Below are 15,091 nucleotides of genomic sequence, written 5' to 3' on the forward strand. Positions count from 1 at the left end.
GAGTTTCCCATTTTATTGCAACGTTTTGGAATAAGTACAAGACAATAACAACAACAAATCATTAATATAATTAAAATCACATTTAAAATTATGATAAAGCTCGTTATTATTTTGTTTTTGTGCATCAAGTTTTGCTTGGTCTTCTTCGTCTTTGGCGATCACTCCTAGCCGAGTAAGATTGTCTTCCATAAACACAGTATGTAAGCAACTGCTAGTTTTGGGTTCAGGTAGGTAGCCGTGTTGGTCTGACGCAGTCGAAATAAATAAAAAAATTAAAAAGGGTTAGTCTCTAAGGTGCTACTGGACAATTTTTTAATTTATTTCGACTGCTGGTTTTGGGCTTCTACTAGATGGCCATGTGCACATTTTGTAGGATTTCTATATGAAATACTTCCCCTGCTTTTTGCGTTGCATCCTAACCGGAACCTTAAGTCGCGGTTGCGTGGAGCTTTGTGAAGCACCTCTTTGACCGCGACCACACCCGCCGGCTGAACTGAGCATGCGCAGAAGCGCCGGTTCCCTTTTAGCGGAAGTGGGGAGTCCGAGGCGGTTGCTGTGGAAACCGCGCCCATCGGAAGGGGCGTGGCGTAAATGAGCACCTCCTCTCGCCTTAAAAGGCAATCCTGTGACGCGCCGAATGCGGGCTGAGTCTATCATGGTTCAGATGAGCGCGGATTAATGTCGCCTTTATTGGCCTGTCAGGAAAGAGCTTTGCAGCTTCTTGTTTTTGTTTTTTTTTAAATTAATATTTATTAAAGTTTCAGAAAGAATAAAATCACATTAATAAACAAGAAAATTTTTAACAAAAACAGAGAAAAATACATTTTTCTATTTTTAACTGTTTTCTCTTTTTTTCCCTTTTTTCTTTTTTTTCTTTTTTCTATTTTCTATTTTGTATTTTGTATGGAGCTTTGCAGCTTCTTGATAGACAGTCAAGTGTTCGCAACTGCTGTTTAGTTTTTAAATTTCAGATTTAAAAATCCCTGTTCTCCAAGGCCAGGGCAGCATATATGGGGATTACCCTCTTCAAGCCTCATAATAACCCTGTAGGGTAGTGTAGTAAACGAAAAATTGTCCTTATTCCCTTATGGGGGACACAAGAGCCCTTATTTTAATGTTTCAATGTTTTAATGTTGTATTATAATCTTGTTTTTAAGTTGTATTCATTCAGCTTGTTTTTATTATTGCTTGTTAGCAGCCCTGAGCCCGGCCTTGGCTGGGGAGGGCAGGGTATAAATAAAATTATTATTATTATTATTATTATTATTATTATTATTGAGTCCTTTGCAGGTTCTCCATCGAGAAAATAACAACGGCCAACCAAAGAATATTGAGAAGCAAAGCACCTTGTAAGCCTGATCTTTATTGAACTGTTGCAACAGGTTGCCCCCTTCACACGCAGAAGGAGGACCCGGAACCAAGGTGTGCCTGCCCTTATATAGATATTTTAAATTGCCAGCCCTGGAGTCCAAGACCACCCGCAGAAACATCATACATACATTACAGAAGGGGTGTAGCTCAAGACCATCCCCCCAGACACATCATACCTACATCACAGAAAGGACGGTCTACAACAGAAATCTAAGTGCGTTGTTTACCTCCTGTCTGGCAGGTTACCTGTTAACGTTTACTTGATTGGATACCCTGGGGAGCATGGCCAGTCTTTTGTAATGATAAATACTTAATTCCTGAGCCAGGTCACAGGCTCACCCTGTTCATACACAGACATACCCTTAAGACAGGATTTGTGAATGAAAAGACAATGGGGAGTCTTTTCCATTTTCCTTGACCTTCCAGAGAAATCATTTGGTTAGTTTGGGAGTCAAAATGGTTCCAGGGCTGTTTTCCTGTGCTGCTTCAGACATGTGGTTTATATATTTATGTACGTGTTTGCTTGGTACATTTATGAACATTTATTATATATATAAGACTTTAAATTTTTTATTTCAGTAGGCTAGGTGCGAGCACGCGCACGCACACACACACACAAATAAATGAGTGGCTGGCACAAAATCTCCTGTTCAGAGACCTGAACCCTGGTCTCTCAGTCAGACTTTATTTTAATCACTCCACCACAGTTGTCTGCAGTGCTTTTTTTTCTGGGGGTGGGACGCATATCCTGAAACATTTTGTGAATTTTAAGTTTGGCCTCATTGAGGGGCAGTATTTCAATCTGAGTAGGAAAATGAGAGTACCCCTAAACATTTTTAAAGAAAAAAAGCACTGGTTTTCTGTATATCTGTGTACCTCCTTGGCTGGAGAGCCAAACAACACACACACACACACACACACACACACACACAGGTAAAGGACCCCTGACAGTTAAGTCCAGTCACAGATGACTCTGGGGTTGTGGGCTTGCGGCACTTATCTTGCTTTACAGGCCAAGGGAGCTTGTGTCTGTCCGCAGACAGTTTTTCCACATCATGTGGCCAGCATGACTAAGCCGCTTCTGGCGCAACTGAACACCGAAACCAGAGCAGCGCATGTTTAGACCACAGCGCCACCCACGTCCCTTAACAACACACTTAACATTACCTAAATGTTAAAACGCGAATGTCTTCTTGATGGTGGGCAAGTGCATTTTGATGCGGTTTCAGGTTTACTAGCAGTTAGGTCTATGGTGTGAAGCAGCTTGTTCTTCTTATTTCTTTTGTGTGTCCCTCTTTGATGTGATTGCAAAAGCAAATACCTACAGTATTATCCTATATTCATCTGTCCCACAGGAAAACCATGCAGAGAACTCCTGCCATGAACATGTTTGTGTGCATCTCTGTGCAAAGGTGGGATGTTCCCAATGCACATCTACCCAAAGCCAGAACTTTATAGCTGACGGATGATTGCATAACCAGCAAAGGCCTTGTGTGCTCTTTGGTGACCAGCACCATTCTAGGGTAGTGCTGGGGCATCTCCTGCCCCTGGGCCTGATTAGGCTCACCAAGTCTCTCCCCCCCCCCACCAATTTGGTCAATGCGTCACCTTTGGCAAGCCACACACACCTGCCCTATAGCTGATTGTAGGAGCCTGCGAAGTACGGTGCCAATCAGCAAAGTCCTGTGCGTCCTACATCATCATGGCTGGCCTGAAAGCCCTGTGCAAAAAAGCTGTGTCTAGTCACTGTAGATGGTGACAGCAGCCACGAAATTAAAAGACGCCTGCTTCTTGGGAGAAAAGCAGTGACAAACCTAGACAGCATCTTAAAAAGTAGAGACATCACCCTGCCAACAAAGGTCCGTATAGTAAAAGCTATGGTTTTCCCAGTAGAGATGTATGGAAGTGAGAGCTGGGCCATAAAGAAGGCTGATCGCCGAAGAATTGATGCTTTTGAATTATGGTGCTGGAGGAGACTCTTGAGAGTCGCATGGACTGCAAGAAGATCAAACCTCTCCATTCAGAAGGAAATCAGCCCTGAGTGCTCACTGGAAGGACAGATCGTGAAGCTGAGGCTCCAATACTTTGGCCACCTCATGAGAAGAGAAGACTCCCGGGAAAAGACCCTGATGTTGGGAAAGATGGAGGGCACAAGGAGAAGGGGACGACAGAGGACGAGACGGTTGGGTAGTGTTCTTGAAGCTACCAACATGAGTTTGACCAAACTGCGGGAGGCAGTGGAAGACAGAAGTGCCTGGCATGCTCTGGTCCATGGGGTCACGAAGAGTCCTAAACGACTAAACAGCAACAGTCACTTGATTCCCTAGTCTTGTGGGACACTGTGCACCAGGCTCCACAAGCTGTGATTGTCAGGGCTTGAGGAGTCCAGTCTGGCACAGTGCTTGGCAGATCCTGAGCCTAGCAAACTGGTTTTAGAAGAACTTATGCAGGAAGAGAGTACTGAGGACTGAATAACTGTCAAGCAGCCTGATGTAAGAGGGTCCAAAAGCTGTAAACAAGAAACAGCTGAAGGAGGCCAAAGCTGAGACTACTTCCATACTCACCCAATGGCACTCGCCTTGTTCTGCAATGCAATAATAGCAATTGTCAGGATGCAGCCTTCAGTAGCCTACTTCCCACCCCCACGGGAGTTACAATCAAGGAAAGGAGACAGTACTTCCTTTTCTGCTAGCCAGCTTCAGTTATATCAGATGGTTTATTTTATTCACTATCAAACTGAACACGAAGTCCAGATATGAATGAAATGCCAGTTTCTCAGTTTGTCTCCAACCCTTCTGTTCTCTGTCCCCCTACCAAAGTAGTTCAGTCTAGTTGTCCCAGTTTTGCTTGCCATAAAATCTATGACATCACATGTCTGTGACATCAGAAAGACAGCTCAGGGGAGTCACATATGAGTTAAGCTGAAATGGCCAAATTATTTTTTTATAGGAATTTGAAGGTTGCTGGACCAGTACCTGCAGATCCCTGGATGCCCACAGGGATGGGGATTTGCCAGGGCAGCCTTCCAAAATCCATCAAGCCCTTGAAACGTGAACTACAAGGTAACTGATTGCATTTCTTTCTGTTTTGTGCTTCCTGCAGGCTTTCAAAACAATGTTATCAACAAGCATTCCAGTCAATAGATTTCCCTTAGGTTTTACTCCCAGGTCTGGGGCAGAGAAAGGCATCCACCTCAAGCCCTGCCCAGGGCACAAGCCATCAGAAAGTTCTGCACAAGTTGCAGAAGAATGAACACAACAGTTCTGGTTCATCCAACAGGGTTTGCACAAGAGAATTCTGCAGTGGATAGTGCCCTGTACAGTGCTGGATTTACGTATAAGCTAAACAAGCTATAGCTTAGGGCCCGACTCTCCTGGGGTTCCTCCAAAAAATGTAAAGGGAAAAACACCTGGATGTAAATTTCTAAAATATAAGATAAAAAAGAAATAAAATAAGACCTACATATAGCAACAGTGTTTTGTGTTGTGTAGGCTCCTATGATGTAAGTAATGGGCCCCGCCTGCTAGCCTGCTCCCTAAAATATCGCTGGTTTTCTCATTTCTATATGCAGGGTGCCTACATTCTGCATATGCAAATGGCTTTAGATACCTATTAGGTCCATAAATTGCCATATAGCATATATTCAACACAAAAAGCAGCGACAATTTGTTGTTGACAAAGGACAGCTGGACATATAAAGGGCCCCTACCTTCAGTAGCTTAGGGCCTCATCAAACCTAAATCCGGCCCTGCCTGTGGACTAGACCTGTCTCCATTTCATTACCTTGGAGCCCTCATTTTGCTTCCTGATGCAGTTTTTGCTCCACTCGTGGTAGAGTTTACCTATTCCTATTCACAAACCAAAGTGGTGCTCTTGCATTGCTAGTTTCAGTGGGGGCTGCTAAGGAGAACGGACTGGTAGCTTGTGCCCCATGTTAATTAGCAATCCATTTGGATTTTCAGCCTCTGGCACTCAACCATTTTGGACAGCCCAACAGAAACTAGCCCAGGCAGAGGCAACCTTCGGCCCTCCAGATGTTTTGGACTACAATTCCCATCATCCCTGACCATTGGTCCAGTTAGCTAAGGATCATGGGAGTTGTAGGACAAAACATCTGGAGGGCTGAAGGCTGCCTATGCCTGAACTAGCCCTTACCAACCCACCTAATGAGGGACTTGCTGGGGGTTCAAATAGGTGTCTAATGAGGCAGAGAAGGCAGTACCAAAACCTGAGACCAGCAACACCTGAGGATGTCATTGCTTCCATGAGATTGAAGACCACTCTCTTATTTATTTCATAACATTGGCACCATCTACCAGCAAGATCTTCACAGTAATGTAGCATCTGCACTCAGCTGTAACACTGCCCATAAATAGTATATTTCAATAGTATATTTAGAAAACAAAAATGTCTGTAACACAAAAATGTTGAACCTGTGTTTAATGCCTTGAAAGCATTCAAAATGTTCCACCTAAGGTGGCCATCCCCACGCTGCTTATTGGAAGGGCTGCCTCAACCCCCGATTGCAGTGATTTAATTCTTGCGCCTTATTGCTAAGTAGAAAGTCCCCTTTCTTATACCTCACTTTCTTTCACTGCAGAGAAGCTGCAGAGTCCCATCATCATTTTTATGGTAGGTGGTCCAGGTTGCGGCAAGCAGATACAGGGTCACCGGCTGGCCAGCAAGTATGATTTCTACCATGTTGGCATCGGAGATCTGCTGCGAGCGGAAGCCAGCAGGCCTACCCGGAAAGGAAAGACCATTAGGGACATCATCCTGAAAGGGGCTCTGGTGCCCTCGGTAAGAAGCCCCCACACCTGTCACCTGCAGAACCCCTTTCCATTACAGTGGTACCTCGCAAGACGAATGCCTCGCAAGACAAAAAACTCGCTAGACGAAAGGGTTTTTTGTTTCTTGAGCTTCTTCGCAAGACGATTTTCCCTATGGGCTTGCTTCGCAAGACGGAAACGTCTTGCAAGTTTGTTTCCTTTTTCTTAACACCGTTAATACAGTTGCGACTTGACTTCGAGGAGCAACTCATAGCACGCGGTGTGGTAGCCTTTTTTGAGGTTTTTAAAGACTTTGGTGATTTTTGAAGCTTTTCCAAAACTTTCCCGACACCGTGCTTCGCAAGACGAAAAAAAACGCAAGACGACAAAACTCGCGGAACGAATTAATTTCGTCTTGCGAGGCACCACTGTAGATTAGATAATCATTTTAAGCACTGTGCATGTTGTGTTTCGGATAATTAAACCCTCAAAGGAGAAACAGAAGGATCTATATGGCCCAGTCACAGCCATACAGAAATAATCAGTGTAAGTAACGTGCTGCTATCTGCCTTATTGCAGGGCAGATTCGAGGGTAAACCATACGTGGAACAAGTCTGCCCCTGCGGCTTTGTTACGCTGCCGTTTCTACGGGGATATACGCTCGATATTTATCACTGCTGTTATACAAAAATCTCCAAATGGGTCCGAACTTCAATGTCTAAAACTCCTGGTAGAGGACAGGGATCTAGAAATCACCCTAAGGGTGGCCAAATTCTGTGTGACTGCCATAAAGCTTAGGGAACAAGCTGTACTACCAAAACAATTAAGGTTTTAAATGACAATTTTAGGCTATATTTTAGTGATCAAGATTTATTTTTATTTTTTTAACTGCCGCTATATCTGTATTTTCTCAGCTATACCCAATTGCAATTCAATGTATACCTGTTGTGTTTTATGCTTTTCCTGATATTGTAAGTGAGCCGGAACTGGTCTGTGACCGTAATAATAAAATTCATTCAATGTAAGTATTAAAAAAGGAACATGCTTGAACTGACATTCTGAATGTGAACAAGAGTAGAGTAGCTCCATGCAATAAGGGACCCTGCTTTATAAGGGTCCTGGGCTGCAAGGAAGGTTCTGCCTGCATCCAAAGGAACTTATGTAGAAGCCCCTGCAAACATTCCCTGTGTACCTGGGGAAGGTCAGGGACTTGTATGAAGATATTGGGGGTGGGGCTTGCCTGTACATCCCTCCCCGTCCACACTGTGAGCATGCCTTCTAGTACTAAGGCTGCAATCCTATACAGTGGTACCTTGTTTTGCATACATCTTGGTTTGCATACGTTTTGGATTACAGACATGTCAAACCCGGAAGTGCGTGTCCCAGTTTGCAACCTTTTTTTGGATTACAACCCATTTTTTTATATTACGAATAATTTTGGGGGAGAGGCCCCATTGGCAAAAGCGCGCCTTGGGTTACAACCTGTTTTGGTTTACAAACGGACCTCTGGAATGGATTATGGTTGTAAACCAAGGTACCACTGCATAGCCTTATCTGGAAGTCAAGTCTCATTGATTCAATAGAATTTACTTCCAAGCAGATATGCATAAGTTTATGCTGCTAATGAACTAATACCATTTTTGTGAAAGGTTTATTCCTTTTGATGTGTCTTCCTGAAATCTGACCATTTGGGAGTTTCAGCAGCAGTAATACATTAGTATCAATGAGAGTTTGTTCCCATTTGAATATAGATGGATTATTTTTTGTAAAGAATATAAATTAGATTCCTGCAACAATGCTACATAAAGTTAGGTGTGCCATACATTGTGGCCTCTATGTCAAAACTTCAGCAAAATTCAGTCTGCATATGCCTAGAATTTGGACCAGTGAAATGTTTTGATTTATCTATTACTATTTCACTTTCTCTAGGATCAACTCAGCAACAGTTGTTAGTATGAGACTGCCTTTTGGAAGTTTTGCCTGCCAATGATAGCTTGCTCAACTAGGAGACTGACTGATTTGTCTCAGACTCAAACCCTGAACGTTCTGCCCTGTCCCGCTGAGATCACTAGATTTATATACCAGAAGCAGTTTGCTCTTTTATTCCCCTCTGAGCCCTGGTCCAAATACCTTCAACTCCCATTTTGGCATGTGCTTCAACTAAAATGTTCATCATGCCCCTTGGGCATAGCAAAGTGTCACACGTTGCATTTAGCTAGCATGAATATATACAGTACTTGACATTTTGGGTGGAAATTGGCTGGAAAATTGAGCTGAAATTTGTTGCAAATTTTTAAATAGATCTAATTTCAGTAATTTAAATTTTTTTTTTGCAATCTTCTAAACAATGAATGATGCTGGAATTAGACTTTAAAAAATATTAAATGAAAGAAAATTAAGTGTAACAGCACTGAATAGCAGGATTTAGAACTATAATCTAGTGAAAAGTATCTCAGATTATTTTTTAAATGAACATTTTTGATGCTAGACTTGATGGCCTCTTGCTCTAATTCAGTAGGGGCTCTTATATTTATTTACATCTCTATCCCACCTTTCTTGTGCCATGGAGTCCAAGGAAGTTCCCAAGGGCTCACTCATCCAGCCACTGATCTGACCTGCTTAATATCTGCTCAGATCACACCCTGGGATATTATGTGTGCCATACATTTATAAGGCATCTAAGAGCAAAAGGCTTTAAGGGAGGATTAGACAAAGTTATGGAGAGAATTATGGAGAGCTATGATGCCTAAGTGAAATAGGTAGTTTCAGAGACATTATGTGGGAGAATATTTGCTGCTTTGAAGCAAGGGCAATAAGTGTTGCTCTCCTGCCTCTCCTGCGCTTTTCCTGAAGGCATCTGGTTGGCTAGAGTGTGAGACACGATGCTGAATTACCTCCATGTTCCACCCACAATGGGAAAACCACTTGATCAGTTCCGTGGCCACCCTTTCAGCTGTTCTTCTGAATAGCAAGAGCAGAAGAGTGTTGATTGTGGAGCACACTGGAACAGAAGTGACAAGTATTGTACTTTCAAGGGGGAGCCCCCACCACCTGAACACAACTGCAGCCGGCCTCTCTTTCTCTCTCACACACATATTTTAATTCTCCCTTTCTGAAAGCAACAGTGAAAATCACACTGAATCCAGGGCTTGGTTGCCCTGCTAAGCTCAGACCAGATTCCTGAATTTGCCCAGTTAGTGTTGGCTAAATGTTTATGGCTACTGCTGATGGTTTGCTTGCACGGTACTTCACAAGCAGGCTGCCTGCCGGGATGCAGTCTAATCTATTATAGTGGGAAACTGCTCCCATAGGTTAGTTCTTTCTGGACTGAAACCTAAAAGGCTCTTTGGAAGGACTTAAATATGGCCAGAGATTGAGACCCTCAGAGGACATCAGAAAGGTGGATGAAACAGCGCTAAGTTGGGTGGTTTATTGTTGCCTTTATCTGGTGTAATAAAGCTCTTTGACGATGGAGATGACTGTCTCTCCAGGGCTACATCTTGGAACTGCTTACTGACAACATGCTAAAAGCCGAAAATGTCAAAGGATTCTTTGTAGAAGGCTTCCCCAGGGAAATCAATCAGGCCAAGCTATTTGAAGAAGTGGTAAGTGTGGCCTCTGAGTGGGAGGTGAAAGGGAAAGAGAGGCTTGACCTGTGCCAAGGAAGGAAATACTCCAGAGGCTCTCAGGTTGAAACGTGCAACATCAAATGGGTAACTTGTGGGTTGGCAAGGAATACATTCCCAATAGTCCAGTGGCTGATTGGTTGCGTGCCAGATCTTTGGGTTCTGTTTCAAAGGGCTAGGGGGGAGCAGCTCAGTATAGATAGCGGAAATGCAATAATCCTGTGCTTGTAAATTTTTTGTCAGGTCAGATGCTAAATTAAAAGCTGGTTGGAAAGCCACAATGCAAATCCCTAGTCAGGTGATGCTGTGAAAATAAAGTAGTCAAACCTTGGTTGTTGAACGTAATCTGTTCCAGCCCATTCGGCTTCCGAAACATTCGACAACCAAAGCACGGCTTCCGATTGGCTGCAAGAGCTTGTGGCACTCAAGCAGAAGCCGCGTTGGATGTTTGGCTTCTGAAAAACGTTTGAAAACTGGAACACTTCTGTGTTTTCGGCGTTTGGGAACCGAGGTTTGACTGTATAGCTCAAAGGGTCTGGTCCTTTTTGCCTAGGTTTGTCTTTGTTTTTCAGCTCTCTCACAGGTCTTTATAATTTGGGCAATACTTACTACTATTTGCGAGAGGCATTCTATAGAGGCACTCTATCCCTGTCACTGCAAGCTCAGAGAAGTAACTGTACCTCCAAATCATTCTGAGTTGAGAAGTACTAACCTTACCAGACCAGCATGTTGTCACGTAGAACACCACATTCATAACTGTTTTGCCTACAGAAGTTTGCCTATTAAGTACAGATTGGGTGGGGGTGTCAGCCAGACCAGCAGCTAACTCCTTACAGCTGGTTCTCAGACCACATGCTGGACTGTGTCTTGAAGTAAGGTTACCTCCAGAGGTTTCATGTGGCACTTTGCATGAAATAATGTCCAGAGAACAGCACCTGCTTACATGTCAATCAGCTCCTATTGCTGTGCTGCCCAATACTGTGACCCCCCCATTTTTACCCCAATTATCATTTTGCCCCAAACAATGAATCCATCACCTTGTTCCCTAAATCCTATTGGCTTCTATGAGTTTAGAAAAGAGGTTGGCAACCTAAGGCCCATGGGCCAGAAGCGGCCATCAGGGTCGCTTAACCGGCCCATGAGCCGCCCCAGAACCAACCGCCCACTCGGCGAGTCCCCCGCACGCTGCGCTAAACTGGTGCAGCGCGGCACGGGACTCTTTTCCATAGCTCCAGAAATCACTTCTGCGCAGGCATGATTTCTGGCATCTGGGCATGCGTAGAAGCGATTTCCAGTGCCACAGACATGATTTCTGGCATTGCGCTGTGCCGGGCCAGCCCTGCCCATGGAGGATCTCCGTGGGAGTGATCCGGCCCATGCCCGGTAAGCCTTGCCAACCCCTGGCTTAGAACATTACATGAATTCATGGTTGGGGCCTATTAGTGACTAGTAAATGATGTCTAAATGGAATTTCACATAGAGGCAGTATACCTCTGAAGATCAGTTGCTGGGGGAGGAGAACAGCAGGGAGAGCTGTGGCTTTCATATAGTCTGCTTTTGGGCTTTTACAAGCATCTGACTGGCTTGCAGAAGCAATATGGACTTTGATGGGAATGGCCTTCTCAGTGGCTGCTCCCGTGGAACTCCCTTTCTAGGCTAGCTCCTTCTCTGCTTTCCTTTTGCCAGCAGGCTTTTGTTCAGACAGACTTCTGGCCACTAGCTGGTTGTTGTGGCAGTATGTGTCTTCTGGGAGTGGCTGTGCCATATTTTCTCTTTGCTGTTGTGCTTTTAAGTGTTTTCAGCACTGTTTTTACTTAATGTTTTAAAATTTTATATTGTGCTTTTTTCGCTGTATCTGTTTTAATTCATGCCGTGAGCCGCCTTGGGTCCTGCACGGAGAGAAAGGTGGGATACAAATGAAATGAATAAAGAAATCTGCTCCCCTCCATGGCTGCCCTGAATCCTGGCTAGGCTCATCAGTTCCTACGCACAACAGCTTTGCACACCCAAGGCAAACCAATTAACAGCCGAGTTGTATGTTTCATGTTGCAGGTGGGGCGTGCACCCAACATCGTGATAGTGCTTGACTGCTCAACGGAGACAATGGTCCAGCGACTGCTGATCCGAAGCCAGATGGGCGAGAGGGTGGATGACCATGATAAAATCATCCAGAACCGGCTTGACACTTACTATACACTGTGTGAGCCCGTCTTCACCCACTACCTACAGAAAAGCCTACTTCGGCATGTAGGTCTCAGAGAACTTGGCTGGGCCCCCTTCCTTGTCCTTTCCCACAGAATCCAGGCCTGGAAGTCCTGGCAACTTTGCAAGAGGGCAGCTTATTTGATTCTGATGTGGACAAGCAGCCAATGTAGTCCTTTCAGAATGACTCTCTCTTGCCTATTAACAGGTTGTGTCCAATAGGCAGCGAGGCAGGAAGCATTAAGACAAAAGGGCAGGAGGTTGGAAACAGCCATATTAGACCCCAATCTTCTTATTTCAGGGAGGAGGTCTTCCAGAAATGCTCATGGAAAGGTTATACTGGAATGCAAAATCTCAAATGCACTCACTCCTCAACCAAGTAATAGGATCATAAGCAGAAGGGCCCTCTAGTAGATCATTTGCTACAATTCCCTTCCTTGAAGCAGGATGGCAGATATCAAAGAACTTAAAAGGATGCTGTCCTGTTCATCCTTGACTACCACAAAATGATTTCCCTTAACTTCTTCCAGTTTGCCACTAGCAGTTTCCCCCGATTTTGAATGTTGTGTCGAAGTGCAGTTTATCTTGGACACTCATCAGAACTGCCAAGAAGAAGAGCTGGTTAGGTACTGCACCAGGTCTGCTTCTTGCTCTAAAGAAGCCACTGAAAGCTGCTTTCCAGGAGTAGCTCTATCTGATGAGAGCTGCCAGGGTGGGTTGCCCCACTCCCCTTAGATGCCCAAGGGCAGCTGAAGAATGACAAGGATACACCCCCCTTCTAGAAGGGAGCAAAGCCCCATCCATGCTGATGACAAGGTATAAAATCCAGTTGGACCTCTTTACCAAAGAAACTCTTACAAAATAGTGAGAATGTTTTTGAGCTCTCCAAAATTCATGAGGCTGGTTGTTAAGCAATGCAGGGGGTAGGAAGAAAAAAAGTTGGCTCAATGGAATATAAACTTTATGGCTACTCCGTTGGTTTTAAATACGTTAACTCCTACAAAACTTCAGTTCAATCGGATTAGGCTTGATTTGGTATTGATGGGTTTGAAGATGCACCGCAATATATTACTCAACTGGATTTTTTGCATCTCTTCTTCTAGGTCAACAAAGGTTTCTTTGCTTTTTGTATGCCATTTTGTCACATGTGAATTAAGCCAAACAGAATCTAAACAGAAAGTAAACTTCTTGCTCTAGGGCAGCTGGGGTCAAGGAGTATTTTTGTCTCCCCTGTTAGCTGTGACAGTAGATGTGGCCTGTTTTGCACAAGACCTCTATAGGAACCATTAAGTTAAACTGAGCAAAGAGGCTACAGTTAGGAACATGGGTTTGTGTGTTCTTTCACCCCATGAGAGAGAGCACAAAACACATTTGGCCCCCACAGCAATTTGCTTCTTTTTCTTATCTGTGGGACTATCCCATGGGAAAATTTTAATAGCTGCACCAAGGTCTAGTGATGGCCATACCTACCCCAAGCCCTCCTAAAACTGGGCAGGCTTCCTTTCATTGTCAATGTCTACCCCAGCGTGGGGGTGGGTCAGCAGCAAGTGCTGTTTTCTGCTGTGTGCTTGGCATAATTCCTTATAAACAGAGGCATGCTCAGGCTTTCTATACACGGTGGTAGCAACAGAAAAGTCTCCTCTGTAAGTAGTTGGCTCCAGATGTGCCCAAGAGCTCTTCATTCGATTTATTTACAGATCCTTGGGGAAGAACCACCAGACACCATTTTTACCAAATCCTGCAGTGTAGTCGATGAAGTGATAAAGGCAGCTACCACTAAATAAAGTGCAAAGCTAGGTATCTCTACGTAAAAATAAAGATTTATGCTGCTGGTCCATCACCATGTCCTTTGCAGGATTTTTTTTTTTAAAGCCTCAGAGCTAGTTCACACGCATATATACGTCACTTGATGACTTGCAGCTTAGTTGCAAATTCCTTTGGAAAATCGTGTGTTATGATGGTGCATTCATCAATCAATGAACATGTATGTGTTTAATACCCCTTGGCTAGCAGGGCCCAGTGCAGGCCAAAGGATGCAGCTCACAAAAATGCCCAAGCCACATGGCTAGCACCTACTTCAACTGATCACAGGGCAGTAACTAGCACAGAAACATCCTTACTGTAAATGGAAGATGTGATACATACTGATAGTTTCTTCAGTAAGTACCTACTCCCCTTCATTTCCTGCTACAGTGGGCCATTCACACCTGTTATTAGCTGCTGTATACAGTGAGTGTTTTGCATTTCAAGATCAATAAAGACCAGGCTGTTGCACCATGCTCCAGCAATCCTTCTATGACTTTTCTTCTGAGTAGGCAAAGCTGAGCCACGGGATTAGAAACTTGTAAAGTTACCAAGCAGTCAAGAGGTTCTACAACTGGCACTGAAGCACACTAGGAAGATAAATGCAGGCATGCTTCACGTATTTCCTGTCACGTAGCCACGTGTCTGTCCACCTCCCCCTTTAATAAAGATTCCTTCTCCATATATATTTCCTTTTGAAAGTTGTAAAAGGAAATATATGTGAAGAGGGAATTAGAAAGGGGTGGGTGGACGGACACATGGCTATCCAAAAGGCTATGTAGTGCTTTTTAGCACTGAGTGCTTACTCCAGCAACAAAGGATCTCTTACACAGCCTACAACTGAGGATGTATGGGAGACGAGGAATAGCAAGCAGCTCAGCAGAACAAAAGCCATCAGCAGCACTTACCACAATCCTCCCCATTTCCCCTTTGTATAACCTGACACAGAAGAATAAGAGAACCATTGCATCCAAATACATACAAGTGTTTTGCACTGGCTCAACCCTTGGAGACCTGAGAATATTAGTTGGGTCTTCAAATCTACTGCATCAGCCTCTGGAGCCAGAACTCTCCCAGAATGCATCGGCACCTTTTATGTTGTAGCCATGTTTTTGGCACATCACAAAACAGCTCAAGGAGATGACGTTTCATGTTAGTGTCAGTCAAGACATTCAGATCCAGCAGAAAATCTTAAGTAACGCAGCTGAGTGTCATCAAGTCACAAAACGATGAGACATGATCTATTATAGGTGGCTGAAGCAGCTAAGGGTTCCAGCAGCTGGTGCAGTCTTCCAGAAATTTAGATTGTGTAACACTGCG

At 44.1% G+C, this 15,091-nt stretch overlaps 1 protein-coding gene across 5 annotated transcripts; it reads left to right on the forward strand.

Annotated features, from left to right (window-relative positions):
* The first annotated feature begins 912 nt into the window (after positions 1-912).
* On the forward strand, positions 913-13,808 carry LOC308466954 (adenylate kinase isoenzyme 1-like). Of its 5 annotated transcripts, XM_080988330.1 has the most exons (6): positions 2,703-2,783; positions 4,321-4,433; positions 5,972-6,171; positions 9,632-9,745; positions 11,819-12,013; positions 13,666-13,808. In XM_080988330.1, exons 1-6 carry the CDS (start codon positions 2,734-2,736, stop codon positions 13,750-13,752), a joined length of 759 nt encoding a protein of 252 aa, XP_080844456.1. In that variant the 5' UTR covers positions 2,703-2,733; the 3' UTR covers positions 13,753-13,808. The 5 variants fall into 5 exon arrangements, with proteins under 5 accessions (XP_080844457.1, XP_080844458.1, XP_080844456.1 ...); XM_080988331.1 differs by lacking the exons at positions 2,703-2,783; positions 13,666-13,808 and adding an exon at positions 913-1,552 and having other exon boundaries at positions 11,819-13,165; XM_080988332.1 differs by lacking the exons at positions 2,703-2,783; positions 13,666-13,808 and adding an exon at positions 913-1,422 and having other exon boundaries at positions 11,819-13,165.
* Positions 13,809-15,091: the final 1,283 nt, after the last annotated feature.

The sequence above is a fragment of the Podarcis pityusensis genome (assembly GCF_964106645.2).
Source record: "Podarcis pityusensis genome assembly, chromosome: 17".
Lineage (NCBI taxonomy): Eukaryota > Metazoa > Chordata > Lepidosauria > Squamata > Lacertidae > Podarcis > Podarcis pityusensis.